Source organism: Ovis aries, chromosome 19 (assembly GCF_016772045.2).
Source record: "Ovis aries strain OAR_USU_Benz2616 breed Rambouillet chromosome 19, ARS-UI_Ramb_v3.0, whole genome shotgun sequence".
NCBI classification, from domain to species: Eukaryota; Metazoa; Chordata; class Mammalia; order Artiodactyla; family Bovidae; genus Ovis; species Ovis aries.
Genome location: NC_056072.1, coordinates 29,981,886 through 30,005,635, shown reverse-complemented (window position 1 = coordinate 30,005,635; position 23,750 = coordinate 29,981,886). Strand labels below are relative to the sequence as shown.

Below are 23,750 nucleotides of genomic sequence, written 5' to 3'. Positions count from 1 at the left end.
TTTCATTCCTTGGGTAATTCTAATTGGCTGGGGCTTGCATCCCACCAACTGAATCAATGGTGTTTATGGAAAGGGCAGACAGAGCCCAGAAGAAAGAAGGCAACTACAGAGAGCTTAATGGATGTTTTTCAATCATAGCGGACACAACAGGCTGAAAGCAAAGTGCTTCTGACTTGGGAAAGCTAGGTACTTGAGAGAGAAATGGGTTTTGCTTTGAATTCCAAAGGGCTTGACTTAAAGTAAGAACCAAAGTTTGGAGGACTGTTGGGGAGCAAGGAAGATGAAGGCTAGAATCAGGGCAATTTCCCACCATGCAAGAAGTCAGTGAATGAAAAACAACGTCTGAATTAGGGAGCTAATGAGGTTCACACATTGAGAGAAACAGAGAAAAGTCGAGCTAAGTCAGACATGACTGAAGCGACTTAGCACGCACATGTATTCTTACGAAGACTTTCAGTTTACAATAAACAGTGTTGGACATTCATTTACAGAAGAAATGTGAAGTTTCTCTTTTCTTTAAATTTAAGCAAAATGTCCATCAATTTACAGGACCACTGGGTAGGACATCGAACAATGAGACACCTCAGGTATCACCTTTAAGGTGTTGCCACGCCCTTGGACTGTAAGGGGATCAAACCAGTCAATCCTAAAGAAAACCAACCATGAATATTCATTGGAAGGACTGATGCTGACGCTGAAGTCCCAACACTTTGGCCACCTGATGCAAAGAGCTGACTCGCTGGAAAAGACCCTGATGCTGGGAAAGACTGAAGACAAAAGGAGAAGGGGGCAGCAGAGGATCAGATGGTTAGATAGCATCACTGGCTCAATGGACATGAATTTAAGCAAACTCTGGGAGATGGGGAAGCACAAGGAAGCCTGGCATGCTGCAGTCCATGGGGTTGTAAAGAGTCAGACATGACTGAGCAGCTCACAGCAACAAAGTGGGTTAGAATGCTGTACAGGAATGGGCTTTCAGGGCTGAAATTTTGGTAGCAACAGAGCCCTCCCCTGCAAACTGCTTCTGGCTGGTAGCTCTCTCCCATCAAGCTTGTTCAGAAGCTGTCTTCTATTCTGTGCTGCATCCGTTCAGGACATAAAAACACAGGAGAAATGTGGAAAATTTGGAAATGTTTACACAAGAGTAAAAGAAATCAATAGGCTGTCTGGAAAACACATCTAAATGAAACATGGAATTTTCCAAGAAAGGCCATAAAGTAGGAAATAAATTTAACTCTAAGCAGAGGGCATTATTGTTGGCTGTGATGAGTGTGTCCTTAGCAAGGGTCACCGGGCCGGCTGGAGGCGCAGGCCTCATCCATCTACTCCTCGGTCAGGGAGGAGCAAAAGCAAAAGGATGGACCTAGAGGAGGAGGGACTTCCGGTCCCAGAGACACAGCATGACGGGCTGTTTCCACCACATGTTCTGGGCCACTAACCTCCCAGACTCAGTCCCTCCAGCTGATCAATAGGGATAACAATTCCTCTTCTACCTCCATCTGCATCCTTGACTTGCTGAGGGCCTCAAAGTACAAGACATGCTACGTCCTTACAGAAAGCAATCAATAATAACACATGATCCTTACGTTGCATCTAAACATGCATGAAGGAAAAACAGACATAATTAGGGGATGTAAATTTTTTAGTACCGGCAGAGTGAACAGTCAAGAATAAACCTACCATCACAGAACAAAAAGAGAGTAGAGAAAAAGCATATTCGCAAATGATTTTAAAATCAGCACCCAGGCTAGTTCTCAAACACTAAAAACTATTCACTGATATTAAGGATACAGGCTGAAATCCCCAAACCTACGGATAAGTTAAACATGTCTTCATTAAGTAGAGGTATTTGCAGTGGTATAATCTGGGGAATAATTGCCTGAAATCATCTAGAAGCCGTGGTACACAGAATTTAAAACATGACTGAGAGTCAGAAAGACACAGGCACCCCACTGTTCACTGTGGCACTATATGCATGATAGCCAGGACATGGAAACAAGCTAAATGGCCATCGATGGCGGAAAGGACGACAGAGGTGCTGCACACATATACCATGGAATATTACTCAGCCATAAAAAATCGAGAGAAAAAAATAAGATTGCGCCATCTGCAGAGACATGAATGGGACTGTCAGAGAGTGAAGTAAGTCAGAAAGAGAACAAATGTTGTATATTAACGTATTTAGGTGGAGTCTAGGAAAAATGATACAGATGAACCTATCTGCAAAGCAGAAACAGAGACACAGATGTAAAGAACAAATGTATGGACACCCAGCGGGGAAAGGGGCAGGGTGGGGTGAACTGGGAGGCTGGGACTGACACCTAGACACCACTATGCATAAAAGGGATTACTAATGATAACGTGCTGTACAGCACAGGGGAACTCTACTCAACACTCTGCGGTGACCTAAATGGGGAGGAAACCCCAAAAAGAGGATATATGTATCCATATAGCTCATTCACTGCGCTGTACAGCAGAAACCAACACAACATCGTAAAGCAACTATACAGCAATACAATTAAAAAAATGACTGTGGGAAGTACAAGAAGATGTTCCAAGAGAAGCGGAGAAATAATGGCAGATGAATTTATCATTATTATCACGCACTTACTATGTGTTTTTAAGTCCTATGCCATTTCCTTCTCACAAACTCATACAACCTGTATCAGATTATTCCCATCTTAGAGATAAGTAAACAGATACAGAGAAGCAAAACAACTTGCCCCAGCTACTAAGTGGAAGATGTGAGATACTAACCCAGGCAATGTGACCACCTTACTACACCCCAGCCCACATCCTCCCTGGTTAGCTGATGAAGTTAAAGGGCAGGACTGTCAGGGTCTACTTTCATTACAAAAGTGTTGGCTTTTGTAAAAGCTGTTGACAGGTGAGGGCTTATGAAGTGCCAAGCACTACTAAGAGCTATGCAATCTCACTTAATCCCTTATTCTACCTCACGGAGCAGAACTGCTATTATCTATGTCAGTTTTACAGATGAGGAAATGGAGGGGGACAGACACATCAGGCATAGGACAGAATTTCCTGACCCCTTAGGGCAGTGTTTCATTATCACCCCACTATGGACATGGACAGAGAAGGCAATGGCACCTCACTCCAGTACTCTTGCCGGGAAAATCCCATGGACGGAGGAGCCTGGTGGGCTGCAGTCCATGGGATCCTGAAGATTCAGACACGACTGAGCAACTTCACTTTCACTTTTCACTTTCATGCGTTGGAGAAGGAAATGGCAACCCACTCCAGTGTTCTTGCCTGGAGAATCCCAGGGACGGTGGAGCCTGGTGGACTGCCGTCTATGGGGTCGCACAGAGTCGGACACGACTGAAGCAACTTAGCAGCAGCAGCAGCATGGACATGGAACAACAGACTGCTTCCAAATAGGAAAAGGAGTACATCAAGCCTGTATATTGTCACCCTGCTTATTTAACTTCTATGCAGAGTACATCATGAGAAATGCTGGACTGGAAGAAACACAAGCTGGAATCAAGATTGCCGGGAGAAATATCAATAACCTCAGATATGCAGATGACACCACCCTTATGGCAGAAAGCGAAGAGGAACTAAAAGCCTCTTGATGAAAGTGAAAGTGGAGAGTGAAAAAGTTGGCTTAAAGCTCAACATTCAGAAAACGAAGATCATGGCATCTGGTCCCATCACTTCATGGGAAATGGATGGGGAAACAGTGGAAACAGTGTCAGACTTTATTTTGGGGGGCTCCAAAATCACTGCAGATGGTGACTGCAGCCATGAAATTAAAAGATGCTTACTCCTTGGAAGGAAAGTTATGACCAACCTAGATAGCATATTCAAAAGCAGAGACATTACTTTTCGAACTAACGTCCGTCTAGTCAAGGCTATGGTTTTTCCTGTGGTCATGTATGGACTGTGAAGAAGGCTGAGCGCCGAAGAATTGATGCTTTTGAACTGTGGTGCTGGAGAAGACTCTTGAGAGTCCCTTGGACTGCAAGGAGATCCAACCAGTCCATTCTGACGGAGATCAGCCCTGGGATTTCTTTGGAAGGAATGGTGCTAAAGCTGAAACTCCAGTACTTTGGCCACCTCATGAGAAGAGTTGACTCACTGGAAAAGATTCTGATGCTGGGAGGGATTGCGGGCAGGAGGAGAAGGGGATGACTGAGGATGAGATGGCTGGATGGCATCAGGGACTCGATGGACATGAGTCTGAGTGAACTCCGGGAGCTGGTGATGGACAGGGAGGCCTGGCGTGCTGCGATTCATGGGGTCGCAAAGAGTCGGACACAACTGAGCGACTGAACTGAACTGAACTGAACTGATGCTGAAGGAGCTCTTTTCCTAATCACTTTACTGCGAAACTTTAATACCACCGAGAGACTATGTTATCTGTATACGTACCGTATGCGTATCTGTGCTTAATGTATGAAACCAGTACGGTCAGTTTCCCTACCAAGAATCAGGTTTTGCCCTCACTGAGAATGTGTGACTAACCGCTCAATGGATCCTTATGCGAGCAGTCTGCTGTGACTCAGGCAAGTGCTTCATTTATTAATTCCTCAATCACTCATTTGATCCTTCAGTATTTATGAAGCGAAAGGAATCAGACACAACACAAAATACTGTGATTCCATTTATACGAGGTTCAATAAAAGACAAAACTAAGGCATGGTGACAGAAATGTGAGTAGTGATTGCTTCTGGAAAAGAAGGATCAGAAGGCAAGGGCATGAAGGAATTTTAAGGCAGGATGAAAATTTTTTATCTTGATCCTAGTGATAGTTCATCCTTGTGTATCTTTGCCAAAATTTATCAAACTATACACTTCAGAAACCTGCTAAATTATATCCCAATAAAGTTTATTTGAAAGTATTTCCTAGTATGTGCTGGCCTGGGAAATTTAAATTGGTCCCTGAAGGTCCTAAGTCACTTGCTGCCAGATATCAAGGTTCAACCAACGCTCTGTTGTCTTCACGCAGGGTCAGGGAAACAAACTGATCCCTCAGTGTGACTGTACCAATGTCTTCCTGGAATCCCAGGCAGAGTTCTGATGATCCAATGTCATAATAAGTGTGGAAAAAGTCTAAAGAGGACCTCAAAAAAAAAAATAGACAGATAAAACCAGCGTGATCTAAGAACTTCTACATGAGGACAGGTTTAGAATCAAGTGCTCGGAGGTTTACACAGTGGCACTGCGGAGAAGTAACAAGGCCCATAATGTCACCACAGGGAGAAGGGAGGGGTAGCCTTTCCCAGGCTCTGAGAGCATCTGTCCCTCTGGACAGTGGCCCGTGTACTGCCTTGTGACACTGCTTGCACTTGGCACTGGTTATTTACAGCAGCTCTGTTATTCTGCTTTCCACATGCCTATGTCATTTTCTCAACCAGATCAGAAACGGCCTGTGGTTGCGACTGTGTTTTTACACCCCGCTTAGGGTCTTCTGTGGCTGGCAAGGCACTTACAATCAGATTCCTGAGCCCTAAATTTTCTGAACCAGACAGGCGCAGAAGCATCTGAATATAGGATCTCTGTGCTACTGTGAGAGGTTGCCAGAGAGACACAGTCTAAACACCAATGTATTGAAATTTCTAAGATATTAAAAGATTTAGGGGCAGAACACACAAATGATTTAGACTGGGCCTTCTAGAAAATTCAGGACATATAGTCAATGGAAGTATGAAGCAGGCCTAAAAGCCGTATTTTGTGTTCAACAATGTATTAAACTAGAAAAGCGAGAGAAACTTGATAGAATTTTCCCTGGAACAAAACAGTAATGTGATCGACTAAATAAACCAGTTTTTTTGTATGTTTTTTTTTAATGTTCATCCTAAGAGTTGGATAGAGAACGAACTAAGAGATCTAAGAGCCCACATTTGCTGAGAGCCAGGTTTCCCATGAAACCTGGTAAAGACATCATCTCGCTCAGTCCTCACAAACACCCATGGAGGCAGGTGCTACCACAACACCAGTTTCACAGCAATTAAAGGGCTGATACTCAGGACGATGGAACTCGAATGTGGAAGTACGAAACAGGTCTGACACTTTCCACCTTCTTGCTCAACACTGTCCTGTCCTCCCAGTGTGACCCGTGACCCTTCTTATGATAACCCTGCAAGCGGGTGCCAGGGCCTCTCACTGATGGCCAACAGAGCCCAGGAAGGGAATGGCTGAGCTGGTGTTTGAATGGGACACAGCCTGATATCGTCAAAGCAATGCCACACACTGCTGTTTGTGAGGGTTGGGGAAACACTGAAGTCGAGATAACATCCTATAGGTCACCAAGAGAAGCGTAGTGTGATCAGCTGCCTCTGGGGCAGACATGGCTGAGGGAAGCTCTGCCGGAATGAACCCGAGGGCTGAGGCCAGGGCAGAGTCGGGGTGGGTGCTGCTAGCTCAGCGGCAGGTCTCAGGTTGAATGGGTAAGCTTCCCCAAACAGCAGGTTTCTTGGTCTTACCTGTACGGTTTGTACTGTGTAGATTTTCTTCAGATTTGATGCGCACTCAGCTGCTGTGGCACCAGGGAGGGATCTAGGCAAACAGAAGCCAAAGAGCAAAGAAACAAGGAGAATAAGGAGTCAGTGTTCATGAAACATTCCACGGTGTTAAGTCTGCAGGCCTGCACACCAACCGGGTCTGAAACCGCAGAAGCAGACACGTCTGGGATGCTAGTTAGAATTTAAAGTGTGGAACTCCTACTTTGTCAAGTCAGGTGCTTGCTTCTTCTAAAAACAAACATATTTACCCTGTGGAAATTTAACAGGAAAAGTGGAAATGTAAGCGAGAAAGGTATTTGAAACCTTAAAATCACCGTCTAAAAAATACTAAAATAACCGGGTGGTAACCAAGCCTCGTTTGTCGAGGACTTTGAATGGGAAACTGGGCCTGTTGTATAGACGACAATGACAGTGTGTGGTCCTGATCTGGTTATGTGTTTGAAAAACTTGTTAGGTCCCTGGTGGTAAATATTCATGAACTCTTGAGAAACGGGCTGATCTTTTGCCAACGTTAAGAAAACATGATTACTAAAAGTCACTCCAACTTTTTTGTTTCACCCGAATTTGCGTGTTTCCAAAACACTTTTCAGTTATTTTCTCCGGCTGATGTAATTAGCTCTGGTGAACTCTGCAGTCAGAATACATTAATCTTTAGTTTGCCATAGGTTCCACTAGATGGCAACACACTACAGGCTTACTCACCAGAAGACCCATCCACCGCTGTTTTACCCACACTGTGTCCTGGGTCAGGGGTAACGGGACACGTGCTCATCTATGTGCAGAAGTGAAGCCTCTGCAACCCGGCCATCTTTCCTTTCTCCCTACACTGAATTAGCAGGTCTTGCTCAGCAAAGTTCAGATCCAGCTACATCATGCCTAAGATTTAAAAATTCAAGTAATGCACCACAGCCCCATGTCTGATTGTTGGTAAGAACTCAGGTTTGTGGTGAGGAGCACGCACTGGTTCCCAGCCGACCCGTAAGAGTCTGGAACCTATAAAAAGAATGCTCTTTACCAGTGCTGACCCTCCGAGAGGGAACTTCAAGATGCTGAACTTCCCAGCTAGAAATGTGCCCCAAACCGACCCAGCTCAGAGGTGCAGGGGATGGCAGAGCAGAGGGTCCCGCCCAGCTATGGGGTGAGCATCAGGCACCAGGGGGCCAAGCTCTGCAGACGACAGTCCAGGAACTATGGGCCAATCATACGGACCTGGGTGTCAAACCTGATATAAAAAACGCACTTCTGGACACAGCTCCCTGGCCTGGAGGTCAAAAGGAAGTACAGTTACGGACTAGTGTGGGGGTGAACAGGGACCCTGGTGATCAGGTAGAGCCCGTTAAATAAATCTTCCCCAAAGCACCAGGGTGTGCGACTCTGTTCTAGTTATCATGAGTGCGTTGGACACTGTGTTTAACAAAAGCAAAGCTACAATAACCACCATGTTTGCATTTTGCTGCCAGACTGGAAGCCTAAAAACCGTGTCGTTACTACACTACGCTACTACGGAGTGCAGCGAAGAGAGAGGACTCGATCAGCATCTGCAGCAACGGTCCCTGGCCCACAGTGCCTCCGTGTATCTGCGCTGCTCAAGGAACTGAAGGGCTGACTCAGATAAACACTGAATTGCTATTTAATACAAGCTTTAGGCTTCCTCAATGTGCTTAGCAATGCAGGAGATGCAGGTTCAATTTCCTGCGTCAGGAAAATCCCCTGGAGAAGGAAACGGCAACCCACTCCAGTATTCTTACTTGGAAAATCCCATGGACAGCAGAGCCTGGCGGGTTACAGTCGATGGGGTCATAAAAAGTCAGACGCCACTGAAGTGATTTAGCACACACACATGCTGTTTGAGGCTTAAATTACAAAGGAACTGGGTGAAACACTTAAAAACAAAACCCAAACTTTAACCTTTTCTGAACAGATTTTCCCATGAACAATCTACTGCTTTTATAGGAAAATTTACTGGCATTTATTCTAACAAAGACTTTTCTTCCTTTGAAGAGTTTAGCTGACGTCTCCACCAACTATTCCCAGCAAATATATCCCTGACTGCCCAAGGCACAGAGCAAATCATGTACAGGTTCTGTCCTTAATGGGGTATGGGGGAAAAGTGACGGTCCAAAGGTAGGAAAATGTACCTAGCTTTTTCTTCATTTTTAAAACTGTGCATTTTGAATTTTTGCTAACTTCTAAAGTTATCATTCAATTTATGATGGTTTAGAACAGTTATAATTTGAGGGTTCACCTCATACAGCATGATGTCAATTTAAGCAAATACAACGTGAGGATATCACTATTTAACCTAGGAAATAAATCACTGATAAGCCTTTACTTTATCTGTCTCTGTCTCCACGTTCTGGTCTTTTACTCACATTCCAGTACAGGAGACAATTACACAAAGCTCCACTGCTCAAGTCTTTCGAAGAAATCTGATTTCTAGAGTCTGAGAAGGGCTACAGCATGAGACGACGAGGCAACGCTTCTCAGGGCATGACGACGATGTCAGGGGCTGGGGTGTGTGAACTCAACTCCTGCTTATATGCTAATAAGCAAGTCACCTTCACTACAGCGCCGAATTCCCACCAGTGAACGTACTTAGATGTCATTCTTACTTGTCACCATCTTACAGGTGAGCTGCCCAGTGCCTGCAGAGGTTTGGTAATGTGTCCCAAGCCACAGAAACCTCACCTGAATACAGGTAACCTGAGATTTCCTGCTGTTTACAACCTCACTGCTAAACTGTCCAGTTATACCATCTACACACTTACATTTTTAATGGAGTTTCACAAATGACTCTTGGTGTGTTCCCATCAAGGCTGTTTTTGCTGAATGCTATACTTTTAATACAAGACTGTGTCCATATTCCTTTCTTAGAATAGTCTCTGCAATAGAGCAAGGTAGAGAAGGCCCTCGCTAAAAGTAATAGGATCATGCACAACAAAAGCTCTATTCTGATTAGTATCTCAAGTTCTTGATGCATTGGTGCTTGAAAGGAAAAGAGTCAGCTTCTATGGAAGATGAGTTTTCTAATTTCTTAATGAAGGAGGTCAGATTCTCTGATTTTCAATGTTCTTTCCAGCTGCTGGACAGTTTTATGAATACCCAGGTGTCAAAGTAAGAAAACAATGCTTCTGATAGTAGTGAATTGGCTTAGCCAGTATTAAAAAACTCATTCTTCTTTAAGCCAAATTTGATTCGGACAGTCACGAGAAAGCCTACACCTCATGCCTGAACCTCAGCTATCTTTAACAAGCAATACTGGGCCAAATATCACAGAATCGATCTTAAAAAGGCCAACTGGCCAAGATGTGTAAGTGAACTGCCTTGTAAACAGGTTAATCTGTACTGGACTTGCTGATTCCAAACTGAACTGGAAGCTGTACCATCGAGAGTTACTGTTTCTTTAAGCAGCAGTTGCCGGCGGTTCCTGGCACAGCCTCAGCCCAGCCCGCACCTTCTCTTTCCACTTCCTCTGACAGACAGTTGCAGCAACTGGAAGGGAAGTGTTTGTAGTGGATTTCAATGAAACTTTTTTTTTCTTTTTTTTTTTTTTACTGCTATCACGCATATAGTACATTCTCACATCTTAAATCTTTTTACTTTCTTCATGTTAAAAAAACCCCAAACCTCTCAACAGAACCCTAACCCAAACCCCTCTCTGTAGACCAAGGGTGCCCACCTAAGGGTGATGTGGCCTCTGGAGAGAAGGTTTTTTGGCAACATCCAGAGACATTTCTGGCTATTACAACGGGGAGGGTGCTACTGGCACTGAGTGCGTAAGAGACAGGGGTGCTCTGGACCCTCCCATGGTGGACCGGACCGCCCCCACAACGAAGCACGATCAGGTCCAAACTGTCGAGAGTCCACGCTGAGAAACCCAGCCGCAGACATATAAGAAGGCCTGGGAAGACATAATTTGTTCAATCAACTAAGACTCATTGCACACCTCTTTTAGCTGACGGGGGTACAACAGTGATCAATCTAGACAAAGTCCTTGTCCTCAGGAGTGTGTGTTCTAGAACTAAGCACCCCTGCCCCCTCTGAATTCCCCAAATATCTGAAGGCTAAGAAATAACAGTTAGATACTTTTTTTGGTTGGCGGTAGCGGGGCGGCGGGGGCGGGGGGGGGGCGGGCCTGGGAGGCAAGAAGTGGGATAAAAAGTTGAGAAAGAAATATACACATTGACTATGTCCATTTCTAGAAGGCCATACAGCCAAAGCTGTGGAAAATCACAGAACCAAGGAGTCAGGACCTATTTTCACATTCTTTAAACACTACATCTGCTCCCCACAGCACACAGCCAGAGCTGAGAATGCAGCAATGGGATGATAAATGTCTCCTGGATGGATCAGGTCAAGGAGTCTGAACTGTCTCACTAGAAGTTTCTCTTGTGATTTAATGACAGCAATGTAATAACAGCTTCCTATTATTGAGCCTGTACTATATGACAAGGCTTTGCATATATAGATCTCTATTCCTTATAGCAATCCTGCCAGGGTACTCGTACCACTGTCTCCATGTACAGAGTTCAAAACTAAGCATGTTTTGAACTCTGTACATGTTTTGTTAAGTAGAAGATCTGGGTTCCTCTCCTGGTCTCTCTGGCTCTGATGCCTAGAATCTTCCTCTTGGATGAGTCTGCTTCTCAGTAAAAAACAAGCAGTCACTGTCAACACTGGTAGTCACAGATAACACATCTTAGGGCAATCCCCTCTCAGCCCTTCTTAGATGACCCGCTCCCTCCTTGGGCCCACCCACTGCTATAGCCTGTGATTCTCTCCTCCATCATCACCCATCAAGCCACACTACTGGGAGGGGGGAGAATCAGAGACACATGACAGGGATCCATGTCACCAGGACGCCTGGCAACAATGATATCCCCAAATGGGATACAAGGAACCTAATTCAGGAGGAACACATCTGCAGGTCATAATTTTAAGATAATTTACCAAACAAGAGTCACACTGGCCTGCAGCAGGAAGGCAGGAGAGCAGATGGGTTTGAAGTTGACAGATCTGAGTTCCCAGCTCTGCCACCCACCAGCTGTGTGACAAGCCTGACTCTTCTGATCCTCGCTTCCCCTTTCCGAGGAACATGGGCTCTACCCCTCATTGCTGTTCTACTTAGACTACGCGAGTGAATGCACATGAAGTATTTCCACAGAGCCTAGTATCTAAGAAGCAATGGTTGCTGTCATCACCACCAGCAGCAGAAGAGGAACAGAGGAGGAAGCAATCAGAGCTAAGAGACAGCAAGTGCATTTTCTCATCTGTGGGACAGAGAGCAAAAATTCCAAGAACTCTGCGAGAGTTACACAGAGCCTAGAACCTCCTGGATTCATCCTTAGAAAAGAAAGCCCATAGGGTGCCAGTCTCTCTGGGCTTAAGGCCACAGTTTCCATGAGCTGCTTCCACTTGGACTTGGTGAATCCGAAGCTGATGGTCAAGGCAGAAGTGGGAAGGAATGCTTCCAGGTCTGCCAAAGAGATGATTAATAAAAGATGTCAGGGGAACCCTTAAACTTACAAAATGCCCAAATCCAGCTTTATATTACTTCCGTGTCTCTTCAACTTAACGACAGAATAACAACATATGCATCTTAAGTTTCTCTATGTGAAATCAGTTAAAATCTGTTCCCATTTGGGGAGTTAGGAGAAGGCAGGAATTTTGGTAAGTTGGACCAACTATTCTACTTAAGTGGTTTCCAGGCACATAACTATCATTTATATGCAAAAATGTAATGTGCTATTTACAAGTCATGTTTATGTACTCATTGAAGCAGGTCCCTGAGAATCTCCGCAAGACAGAACTCATTTAGCTCAACTGAAGTCTGAGACACTTCAAAGCATTTTTATCCTCTCTTATTCCAGAGATACTTATTGCACTCCCAGTAGGTAAAAAGACCACACATCATGTGCCATGTGTATGCATCATTAATTAAGCAGTATTTAATTATTAATTAATTAAATTCTTAATTAAATAATGGTTACAATCCCACTTTGCAGATAAGCAAACTAAATCTGAGAACAGTGACTTGCCCAGAGCCTCATGGCTGACTAGTGGCAGAGTTGATACCAGAACCTAGAGTCCCTGGCAACCCGGCTCTGTCACTAACCTAAAGTGATCACTTCTGGCACTACCGCTACTCTGCTTGGTGCTGTGAACACAACTCTGGACCAAACACATTCTCAATTCTCCTGCATGTTGCAACCCTGCACCCCGACCTGCCAACAATCCAAATGTGCTTCCTCCTAAACCCCACCTGGCTGCTGCAGGCTCAGCTCAGAAATAAAACTCATGCAGACAGAGGAACTTACTCCCTTCGTAAGTACTTAAGGAAATGATGTGAACCATTGCCTAGCTAACTCTCAGTGGAGCACAGCACCCCTTACCAGGGACCTGGATTCCTGGAGATGCTTCCAATAAAGGAAAGAAGCTAGAAAGGTTTCCCCAAACCCTGCCCACATCCGTGCCACTTAAACTGTAGTCTCTCAACGAGCAGCATCACCCAGGAGCTTGTTAGAGCTTCAGAGTCTCCAGGCCCCACTTGACACCTACTGAATCCCAGGGAATTTGTCTGTACATTCAAGTTTGATGTTTCCTGACTTACATCATCTAAAGCAAATCACTACAAGAAATGCGAAATAAAATCTAATGATTCATTCACTTTGCTGTACAGTAACATTGTAAAGCAACTATATCCAAAAAAAATTCTTTTAAACTAAATCAGCTATAGACAGCCTCATCAGAAAAATGGAAAAAAAAAATCATTGGGAAACAAAAGCATCTATGAAAATAATGATATTTTTTCAATCATCCAAAGAGATGATTAAGACATGTTTACCATTAAAATGTAAAGGACAATTCTATAAAAGCACTTAAATATGAGTTTTAGGTGGGACTCTCTTCTTTTTCTCTGCCGATTTTGAAACAAGGAGTCCTTGGCTTATGTGTTTCCTGTAACACTGGCCCCCAGTTTGCTTATTTGAGAAGTCCAGCCCAGCTCCCATATCTAAAGCTATGGACCAAGGGGGAACTGTGTGCCATTCACCGATCGTACTCACAGGGAAGCAGTGTTCAGTGCAGTGAGGGATGCTGGTGCTTGGGGTCACACAGTCCTTACTCCAAATCCTGTTTCTGTTCTACGTTAGCTTTGTGACCTCAGGTAAGTTACTTCTCTGGGCCTAAAGCATCTCCTATGCAAAATGTTGCTATATGGCCCACTCCAGTATTGTGAGGATTCCGTGAATAACCACATATAGCTCCAGTCATTTGCCCATTGCACTGAATAAACAGCAGTGAATATCCATTGGTTAAAGTGAAAAACAAGGTGTTTAAAGCTTTACATATGGTACAGGACAACCAAGTTATGGAAACACACGTACAGTGCACACATGTACACAATAAACATTTGGTGCAAAGATAAACGATGACTTCACCTTATTTTTATGAGAGATCATTTCATTTCAGCCAGGAAAATAACTTAAATGGGGAAAATTTTAAAGCCAGGGGTATGACTCCTAAAAGCCAGTCTTCTTGCTGAATTTACTCACGTCAGGCTCGGCTGTCACAGAGAAAACCTGCACAAGCCCAGATACACAAGGAAGGATGTCCCTTGCCTGTCATTCACCCCATTAGAGATGATTGCATTTTAATCACTTTTAGATAGATCTGTGGCTTGTGGCTACATCAGCTTCCTGTTTGAGAAAGAGTCACTTGCAAAAATGGGCAAGAGCCTATTAATAACATTTAAGAGTGCATCTGCTGAAACTAGCCACATAATCTAAATGTTTCATCTTTGCATGTTTGAGTTTGATTTTTCCCTGCTTCTATCTACTGTCACTCTTGGCCTATGAGCTCCCTGATGGCCACAACTATGCCTCTTTGATGTAGATATGTGATGAATCCTTTAGTACACAGAGGATGGGGGAAAAAGAAGCTGTAACAGTGTTAGAGCTGACAGCGGAAGTGAAAAGGCCAGACTCTGAACTGTCATCGTGACAGGTCACTGAGGTCTCACCAGCTGCCTTAGGTTTGGAAATAAGGAAATGGCATCTGTTACTCTGAAAGCAGGAAAATATATTTTCAAGAAGCTACCATATACCAGCTAAGGACTGGTAAGTTTTCTGAGTGAGGATGTCTAAGGTCCTCAGGCCTGTCTGCTTCCTGCAGATACTGACCCACAGGTGACAGGCTGTGAGCCCCCAAGGTCTGGGCTTTTCCCTGCCTGAAGTACCCAGAAATACTTGCCTCTTACAGAAAATAAAATCCTGGCAAGTAAGAGAGTTTGTGGGTTCAGAAAGGCAAGAATGGAGAAAAAGAAGAGGAGAAGTCGAGAAGCCAGTTCCTCTCTCCCTGTCACCCGCCCGCACTTAGACCCAGCAGGCCACTCTGGGATGAGGAAGGACATTCTGGGGGTCCTCGTGTCAAGCCTGGTCCCACCCTGCCCCCATCATGCCCGTTATTATGGAGCCACCACCAGAATGCCCTTGGACACACTTCACCCTGGAAGGCGGGTCCCGCACCAAACTCTTCATCGATGCTACCGAGGCAGACAGAGCTCCCCCTGGAGCTCCTAGGACGCCCAGGCCCATGCTGTCATCTTTGCGTTCTCAGCAGCTACAACAGTCTCTGGCAACTGATATGCTTAAGTAATCTGATCAGTAAGTACAACAGTAACTGTCACGTGAGGCACCTAATGCATCCGTGTTCCAAATGCTCATGTCACGCCAGAGGTCTGATGCGGTAGGTCTAGGGCAGGGTGAGGGCCTGTATTTCAACTGACGGGGTGGAGCTAGTGGGCGATGTAGAGAGGGCCCACAGTTGTGGTCAAAAACACAAGAACACAAATACTCACTAAGTACCTCCAATGCACACCGTAAGGTGCACTTCCTTCTGGGAGTCAAGACACGAGGCAGTTACGTGTCTCGTGATCAGAAGGGAGGGACAGAAGAGGCATCAACAATCCTCAACACAAATACAGGCTATAAAAATGCTGCAGGGACACAAAGGAGGTGCACTTAACCCCGCCGGGGCCAAGGGCTGTTGTGTAATTAAGGACAATTACAGAGCAGGCATCTCAGAAAGGCCTCAAAGCATGCGAGGCAGGTTTTCAGGTAGAAGAAGGGAAGAAGGGCACCCCAAGCAGAAGTAATATCATGAGATATATCTCAGAGGCTGGCAAGTCCATGGTTTATCCAGGAGAAGGGGCAGGCATCTGCTGTCACCAGAAAGAACAGACAGAGTGAGTGACATAATGGAATTGGGGAGACATAGGTGATGAGGCGAGTTTCACATTAAATGAAGTTTGTACCATAAAGAAGTTTGTACCATAATCTGCAAACCTATGGTTTTAATTTTTTCAAAGCTGAGGAATGCTTTTTTCAAATGAATGTGGCTCACATCTAAAACCCACCACCACCAAAACCAATCAGACCTGCCCTGGTAGAAGCAGGGGTGGAGATCCACAACTCTACCTATCTGGAGCACACAGTTCCATGACGGAGGCACCCTTAGGTGATGAGAGACAGAGTCAACATTGACTACTGTGGCAGAACAGAGGGGCAGAAAGGCTGAGGTCAGGTGTCCCTTAGAAGGCTAACTCTGAAGGTGTGCGAGATGCCTGGAGAAAGGACAGGCTTGGGAGCAAGAAGCTACAGTGTGACTGAGGCTGGAGAGGAGCACGGAGTGCAGAGGGAGGAATGTGGAGAGGAGGGGACGGCTTAGGCTTGGAGCAAGTCTTCCCAGAGTAAATGGACAATGTGAAGTAAGAACTGGAGGGGGAAGGGCATCTGAGGAAGAAGGGGATGCCAGGTAGGACGTGGCGGTGCTGACCATCACAGGGATGGTTCTGGGTATAAGAACTCAGGAGCGGGGTCAGGGTTAGGATGCAGATTTGCAAATGATAATTAGAGTAAAATCATCCCCTTCTCCTGAAGGGAAAGTCACTGAGGGTAGATTTCAATAGCCTCCTAAATGTTTCAGTCAGTCCAGTTCAGTTCAGTCACTTAGTCATGCTCGGCTCTTTGCAACCCCATGGACTGCAGCATGTCAGGGTTCCCTGTCTATCACCAACTCCTGGAGCTTGCTCAAACTCATGTCCACAGAGTTGGTGATGCCATCCAACCATTTCATCCTCTGTCATCCCCTTCTTCTGCCTTCAATCTTTCCCAACATCAGGGTCTTTTCAAATGAGTCAGTTCTTCACATCATGTGGCCAAAATATTAGAGCTTCAGCTTCAGCATCAGTCCTTCCAATGAATATTCAGGACTGATTTCTTTTAGGATGGACTGGTTGGATCTCCTTGCAGTCCAAGGGACTCTCAAGAGTCTTCTCCAACACCACAGTTCAAAAGCATCAATTCTTCAGCACTCAGCCTTCTTTATAGTCCAACTCTCACATCCACACATGACTTCTGGAAAAATCATAGCTTTGACTAGATGGACCTTTCTTGGCAAAGTAATATCTCTACTTTTTAATACGCTGTCTAGGTTTGTTATAGCTTTTCTTTCAAGGAGCAAGCATCTTTTAATTTCATGGCTGCAGTCACCATCTGCAGTGATTTTGGAGCCCAAGAAAATGAAAGTCTGTCACTGTTTCTATTGTTTCCCCATCTATTTGCCACGAAGTGATGGGACCAGAGGCCATGATCTTCGTTTTCTGAATGCTGAATTTTAAGCCAGCTTTTTTACTCTCCTCTTTCAATTTCATCAAGAGGTTCTTTAGTTTCTCTTCGCTTTCTGCCATAACAGTGGTGTCATCTGCGTATCTGAGGTTGTTAATATTTCTTCTGGCAATCCTGATTCCCTCTTGTGCTTCATCCAGTCCAGCATTTCTCATGATGTACTCTGCATATAAGTTAAATAAGCAGGGTGACAATATACAACGCTGATGTACTCCCTTCTCAATTTGGAACCAGTCCATTGTCCCATGTTTGGTTCTAACTGTTGTTCTTGACCTGCATACAGATATCTAAGGAGGCAGATGAGGTGGTCTGGTATTCTCATCTCTTGAAGAATTTTCCACAGTTTGTTCTGATCCACACAGTCAAAGGCTTTAGCATAGTCAATGAAGCAGGTGTTTTTCTGGAATTCTCTTGCTTTTTCCATGATCCAGTTCAGCTCAGTTCAGTCACTCAGTCGTATCCGACTCTTTGCGACCCCATGAATCACAGCAAGCCAGGCCTCCCTGTCCATCACCAACTCCCGGAGTTCACTCAGACTCACGTCCATCGAGTCAGTGATGCCATCCAGCCATCTCATCCTCTGTCATCCCCTTCTCCTCCTGCCCCCAATCCCTCCCAGCATCAGAGTCTTTTTCAATGAGTCAACTCTTCGCATGAGGTGACCAAAGTACTGGAGTTTCAGCTTTAGCATCATTCTTTCCAAAGAAAGCTGGCAATTTGATCTGTGGTTCCTCTGCCTTTTCTAAACCCAGCTTGAACATCTGGAAGTTCAAGGTTCACATACTGTTGAAGCCTGGCTTGGAGAATTTTGAATATTACTTTGTTAGCGTGTGAGATGAGTGCAATTGTGTGGTAGTATGAACATTCTTTGGTATTGCCTTTCTTTGGGATTGGAATGAAAACTGACCTTTTCCAGTCCCGTGGCCACTGCTGAGTTTTACAAATTTGCAGGCATATTGAGTGCCACACCTAAATGTTTAGTGTGGGCTAACCTAGGCTGTCCTAGGCTCTCAACTAGGAGTCGAGGATAGAGCAGTGGGGAGAGGAATCCTGGAAGCATACACTCTGGTGAGAGAAGACAGACAAGCAATGCTAATCCTACAGAGACTATAAAGGGGAGGCAGGGGCCTGGGAGGGCGTCAGGAGGTGTGCATCAGCTTCTATCAGTGGTCAAGGCAGGCCTTGCTGAGATGACATTGAAGCAGAGACTAGAGGGAAGCAAAGTGCAGACCTAGCAGATGTGACTGAGGGTAGAGCAGCCCATCAGGAAGGCCCCTCAGTGGCAAAGTCCCAGGCTTGCGATGATGGAGAAAGAGCCAGGGAGTCAGCGGACTAGAAGGGCACATGCAGGGAGAGAGTGAGAGAGAGATAGGAGAAAGGTGCCCTAAGCGGGGCAGGAAATGCTGCAGTCTCAAGGGCTGTGATGACCACTCTGGCTTTTGCTTGAGACAACCGGGGAGCAGAGAGGTGACTGGCTTTCACTATGGTATTTAAAGGAACTGCTTTGGCTGCTAAGCTGGGAACACACTGTGTGGGGCAAGAGCAGAAGCAGGAAGAGCAGTGAGGATCCTCTTTTCTTCATCCAAGAGACAGACGTGGTGTGGTGCAGGGTCTGGGAGGCAGGTGGTGAGAATACACTGGATTCTGGATATATTTTGAGGGTAGAATCAATAGCCCTTGTTGATAGCGGCTGCAGTGGGAAGGAGGAGGATGTGGAAGGGGCCAGAAAAAGTGGGGAGATAAGGAAGAAGAGAAAAGAGAGTCATGGGTGACTCTAAGATTGTAAGGGGGGGTGAACAACTGGAAGGATGGGTTGCTGTTAACTGGTCTGGTTTGAGATGGCTCAGTTGAAGGAGGCAAGATGGGGAGGGCAGGTGAAGCAGTTTGGCACGTGTCGAGCTGGGATGTGTATCAGGCATCCACATGGGGATGGAGAGGAGGAGTTGAATGGATCAGTGTAGGGTATTGGGAATCACCAGCAGTCCAGATGGAGCCCAAAGCCTTGTGACTGGATGAGATCACTGGTGTACACGGGAACAAGAAGAGGCCTGAGCACTGAGTACTGCAGCTAAAACTCAGAGGAGGTGGGGGATGGGTCAATATGAGACAAACACAAAGCATTCAGAGGCACACAACCAGGAGTGGCCGATAAGAGTCAAAACAAGACAGAGTTTCAAATTCCCAGAAAAAGAGAGGAAAATTCTTCATCCTACATCCCTAGCCAAAATTATCGCCCAAATGTCTGAATCTTTAGCCATACAGTCTAATTAAATAAGAACCTACTGGAGTTTACTATTGGAACTGCAAACAACTCCATGGGGGTAGGGGTGGGAGTGGGGAACTCTCAAATCCATCCATGAGGGGAATACATTAGGATGCTGGCTTTCTAACCCTGAAATCAGACAAGCTGCCCTGAGGATCACTGATGGGGGCTATTAGGGAGCACTGGATAATAATGCTGGTGTTTTACACTCATAGCACTCATGTAACCCACCAAGCAGCCCTATCTAATGTATCCTATGATTATTTATCCTCATTTCACAAACAATGCAGGTGAGGCACTAGGGAGTCTAGGTCATCCGCTCATCATTACACAGCAGGCTGAAAGGCAGGCCAGGCCAGGAGGTAGGTGCCAAATAAGTAGACTGGTAAGTAGCAGGAGACCTTTGGGTGGTGTGGCTCGAGACTGATCTCATCAGCGCATACACCAGCTATCTGGGGAGAAGGGTGCAGTGGAGGGCTCTCCGGAGAGCCTTACCACCCTCTCTACAATCTTGTTTCTCTGGGGGAAAAAGATTCGTGGGAACCTCTAGAACATAATGTGTTCACAACCTCAAGGGGAAGAGAGGCACTCTACATCTCCAGAGAACTAGAGAAAAGTTCAATAAAACCTATGGGATATATAGACTAAATATAATGTCTAAATGAATACAGCCACTTCTGTTACAGATTTGGATATGGGGGCAACAACATATTTCACTTGATTACTGGCTTTCAGAGAACAAAAATGTGCAAATACACAGCAGAAAAGCTATAGTCTGTCTTCACGGAAATCACCATATTCTCATCTTCAAAGATACCAGATATTCTTTAAAAGTTGTATTAAGCTATAAAGCTATATTGTACAACATAGGCTATAAAACCACTGTCTTATAATAACTATAGAGTGTAACTTTAAAAAATTATGATCACTATATTGTACACTGTAGTAGTATTCTACATTGACTATACTTCTTAAAAAAAAAAGTAACACATATTCTTTAAAAGTTATGCTATGTAGTATTAATGGTCTTAAAAATGTTGTGCATGTTTATAAACAAACTCTCTTGATACTGTTTCCAGCAGCCCACAGTCTCCATGTAGACCAGAATCCAGGTTTAACACCTTGGAAACAGATACCAGGTACAGCAACATAACACACTTCTGGAAACAAAGACGCATATGATTTCATCCTGCTGCAGTTTGCCAAAACCATTCTTGTTATGACGGTAAGACGCTCTTTCAGCATCTCATAATGAAAGTAAAAACATTAAAAAAAAAAAAACAAAAAAACCAACAAGACTCACTGTATCTTCCCCACCTCCTAACTTTTTTGTGTTCCAGAAAGAGACAATGACTTCAAACTGTTAACTCTTATAGAGGGGGTGCTAATTCCAACAGCAAGAAAGGAATGAGCCTGTCTTCCTAAGAAAAGATGAACAGCATTTTTAAAAAGTCTTGTGCGTATTTTACGCAAGGCTTTTAAAAACCAGATTTGTGTCTACTGAGTAACTTGCACGGAAAACTGTCACATCCGGGCTTTCCTAATACTTAACCAGAGTAGACACAGTGTCATCAAAACTTCCGTAAGCTCGTGGGACAATCTTTAAGTGTCAGCCTTGGGCACCGGATGCGTGACAGATACTAAGAAGGGTCTTTGCAATTCTTCCATTTATTCATTTGTCAAAAATTTCTTGTGCTCCTACTAGGTGCCAAGTACAGAGTTCCTGTTCACTGGCCCCGAACAGAGGGGGAAGTGTTGAGAGGTTGAGACAGTTTGAAAATAAACAGTCTCCTACACAACACAACTCGGTAGCATTATAAACATTACGAAGAGGATCAGGGAGGGCAGGAGTGATAGGAATGAGGAGTGTTAATTTCGATGCGGCAGTCAGGTAGGCATTTCTGAGAAGATACTTGAGCTGTGGCCCTGAGGAAGCTGCAATCGTCCGCACTCTACTAACAAGGTGAGGCACGGCTCACCACTGAATCCCCAGCACCTAGGAGGTGTGTGGATCGGTCCCCAGTAAGTGCTCAAGAAATAGCTGCCCAGAGAATGAGAAAGAATTCAAAGAAGTGTGCGAGGCAGCATCGGTGCTGGGTGCATCGGCATCGGCAGCATCGGCAGGGGTGCAGGCGCCCGCTGTGCCATAGTAACACCACCGCCGCACACTTCCCACGGGGCTGGTCAACTCTCCCGAGCGCCGTCACAGTGAGGGTCTTGTCCGGAGCTCCCCAAGAACCCCGTGGGCGTAGCGAAGAGAGCACCCTCTCCCCACTTTACAGACCACCCCCGCCAGGCCCGGCATCCCCCACCGCCCAGCTGGGATGCCCGCCCGCCGGCGCTGCTCCTTCGGAAGGAAATAAAGGGGGAGAGTGCTACCGAAACTTTCGGGACTGCGTGGTTTTTCTCCTGGCCTAGGACGCCCGACGGCCGCTCGCGCCGGCCCGAACCTGGGCTTCCGAGCTGGGTCTGAGCAAGCTCGCGCGGCGGGGCCGGGCGCCGGGCGCCGGGCAGGGCGCGGGGGCAGGCGCGGGGCCGGCGGCCCGGGTGCACCGGGCGCGGGCGAGCGCCGAGACAAAGCGGCGGCGCAGGCCGGGCGGGCGCCGGCGGCGGGCCCCGCGCCCCCTCACCTGTCGAGCCAGAAGGTCCAGGGCGAGTGCAGCGGGACGCCGCCCGGCTCGGGCCGCAGCGCCGACAGCTGCTGCAGGCCGGCCGGCGGCTCGGCGGCAGGGGCGGCGGCGCGGGGCCCCGGCGGCTCCCGGGCGCCGGCGGGGGGCGCGGCGGCCGGGGGCATCGCCATTTTCTCCGCCCCGCCTGCGAGGCCGGCGGACGCGCGGACCGCGGGCCGAGCGGCGGCTGAGTCACCCCGGCCCCCGCCCGCCCCGCCGCGGCCGCCCCGCCCCGCCCCGCGCGCGCCCCGCCCCGGCCCGGCCCTGCGCCCGCCCGGCCGGGAGCCGCACCGCAGGACCGCGCGGGGCCGCCGAACAAAAGCGCGGCCCACGCGAGGGGGAGGCGGATTCGTGCAGGCGCCGACTCCGCGTGCGGGGCCCGACGGACGCGCGGGCCGCAGCGAGCGGGGAGCGGCGCCGGGCCCCGATTCCAGGCTACGGGGCGGGGGAACAGCGGGCCAGCCGGCGGATTCCGCAGCCTGACGGGTGACGGGCGAGACGAATGTGTGCGCTACAGCAAGACGAAGGAATGGGTGGATGGATGGTCCAGTGGACGGAGCCAGACCCGTATGGCGAGAGGGGCGCAGGTGAGGGCAGGCAGACCAGCAGTCTGAAGGACGGTGGGAACGCTCGCAGATGCTCGGAGGAGGGGTGGCGGGATGGAAGGGCCGATGGAAGCACAGCTGGGTGTGACAGACAGATGCCTGGGGAACCGCTGGCAGAACGAACAGAGGCTGGAGTGCGCAGGAGCTGAGAAAGGAAGACAGTCAGAACCTGGACCACTAATCCGGCTGTAAAGTGGTCACAGGTCAGTGTCGCCCATTTCCTAACTCAGTGGATCTGAAGGGGTCACCGTGTGCCCAAGTGTGACCAACGGTAAACGAGGGTGCCCAGAGTCCGTCCAGGTTCTCCACACTTGCCCCAAAGCACCCACGAGAAATGGAGGAAGAAACGGGGCCGTTTTGAACACAGCCCTCGGCTTTCTGCACCGCTGAAAACAGAGGAAGATTCCTGAACCCAAAGAGGGGTCCTGCACGCACAGCCCCTTACCAGGTGTCTATCAGTCTCTCTCAAAAGAAAAGGCAAGGCACGCGGCCATGTGAACACGCGTCCTAACTGGCAGGGCCATGGACGCCCTCCTGGAGTTTGAATTTCTGGACAGTCCCTCTCTGGCCTTGACCAGCTGTGGATGCAGAGCTCCATCTCCTCAAAGATACTCTACCTGGCCTAGCCTACATCCTGCTCTTAGCTTGAGTGTCTCTGGATGCACCAGAACAGGAGCTGCAAAACCAGATGGGTTCAGGGGCTTCACAGACATTGCAAACACCTGGTATGAAACCTAGGGTAGGTGCCTTTCCTAAAAGGTATTTAAGTTCAAGTAAAATGACTACAATGAAAGAATGTTGCTTTGCTAGCCTCACTTTGAACACAAATTTTATACAAAGTATGATGCTAGAAGCAGCGACATATTTAAAAGTCCTTCCAACTCTAACATACAAGGGCCTTTTAGGTTAGACGCACTTTTTTGTTGCTGTTGCTTACCTTCTTTTGTTTATTTTTTTCAAGAAAACACACATATGAGATTGTTTAAGCTATTCTATGCACTTTATAGTTACTAACTCATTTAATCCTCACAAAATCCAATGAG

At 46.8% G+C, this 23,750-nt stretch overlaps 1 protein-coding gene across 4 annotated transcripts in view; it reads right to left on the bottom strand.

Annotated features, from left to right (window-relative positions):
• Window positions 1–22,296, bottom strand: part of EIF4E3 (eukaryotic translation initiation factor 4E family member 3) — a 42,952-nt gene extending 20,656 nt beyond the window's left edge. For all 4 annotated transcript variants that reach the window (XM_060402194.1, XM_060402193.1, XM_027958167.2 and 1 more), the window contains exons 1-2: window positions 22,064–22,296; window positions 6,447–6,519 (exon numbers count right to left, since the gene is read on the bottom strand). In XM_060402194.1, the coding sequence (XP_060258177.1) occupies window positions 6,447–6,519; window positions 22,064–22,233 (243 nt within the window). In that variant the 5' untranslated portion in view covers window positions 22,234–22,296. The remainder of the gene's footprint in view (window positions 1–6,446; window positions 6,520–22,063) is intronic.
• Window positions 22,297–23,750: the final 1,454 nt, after the last annotated feature.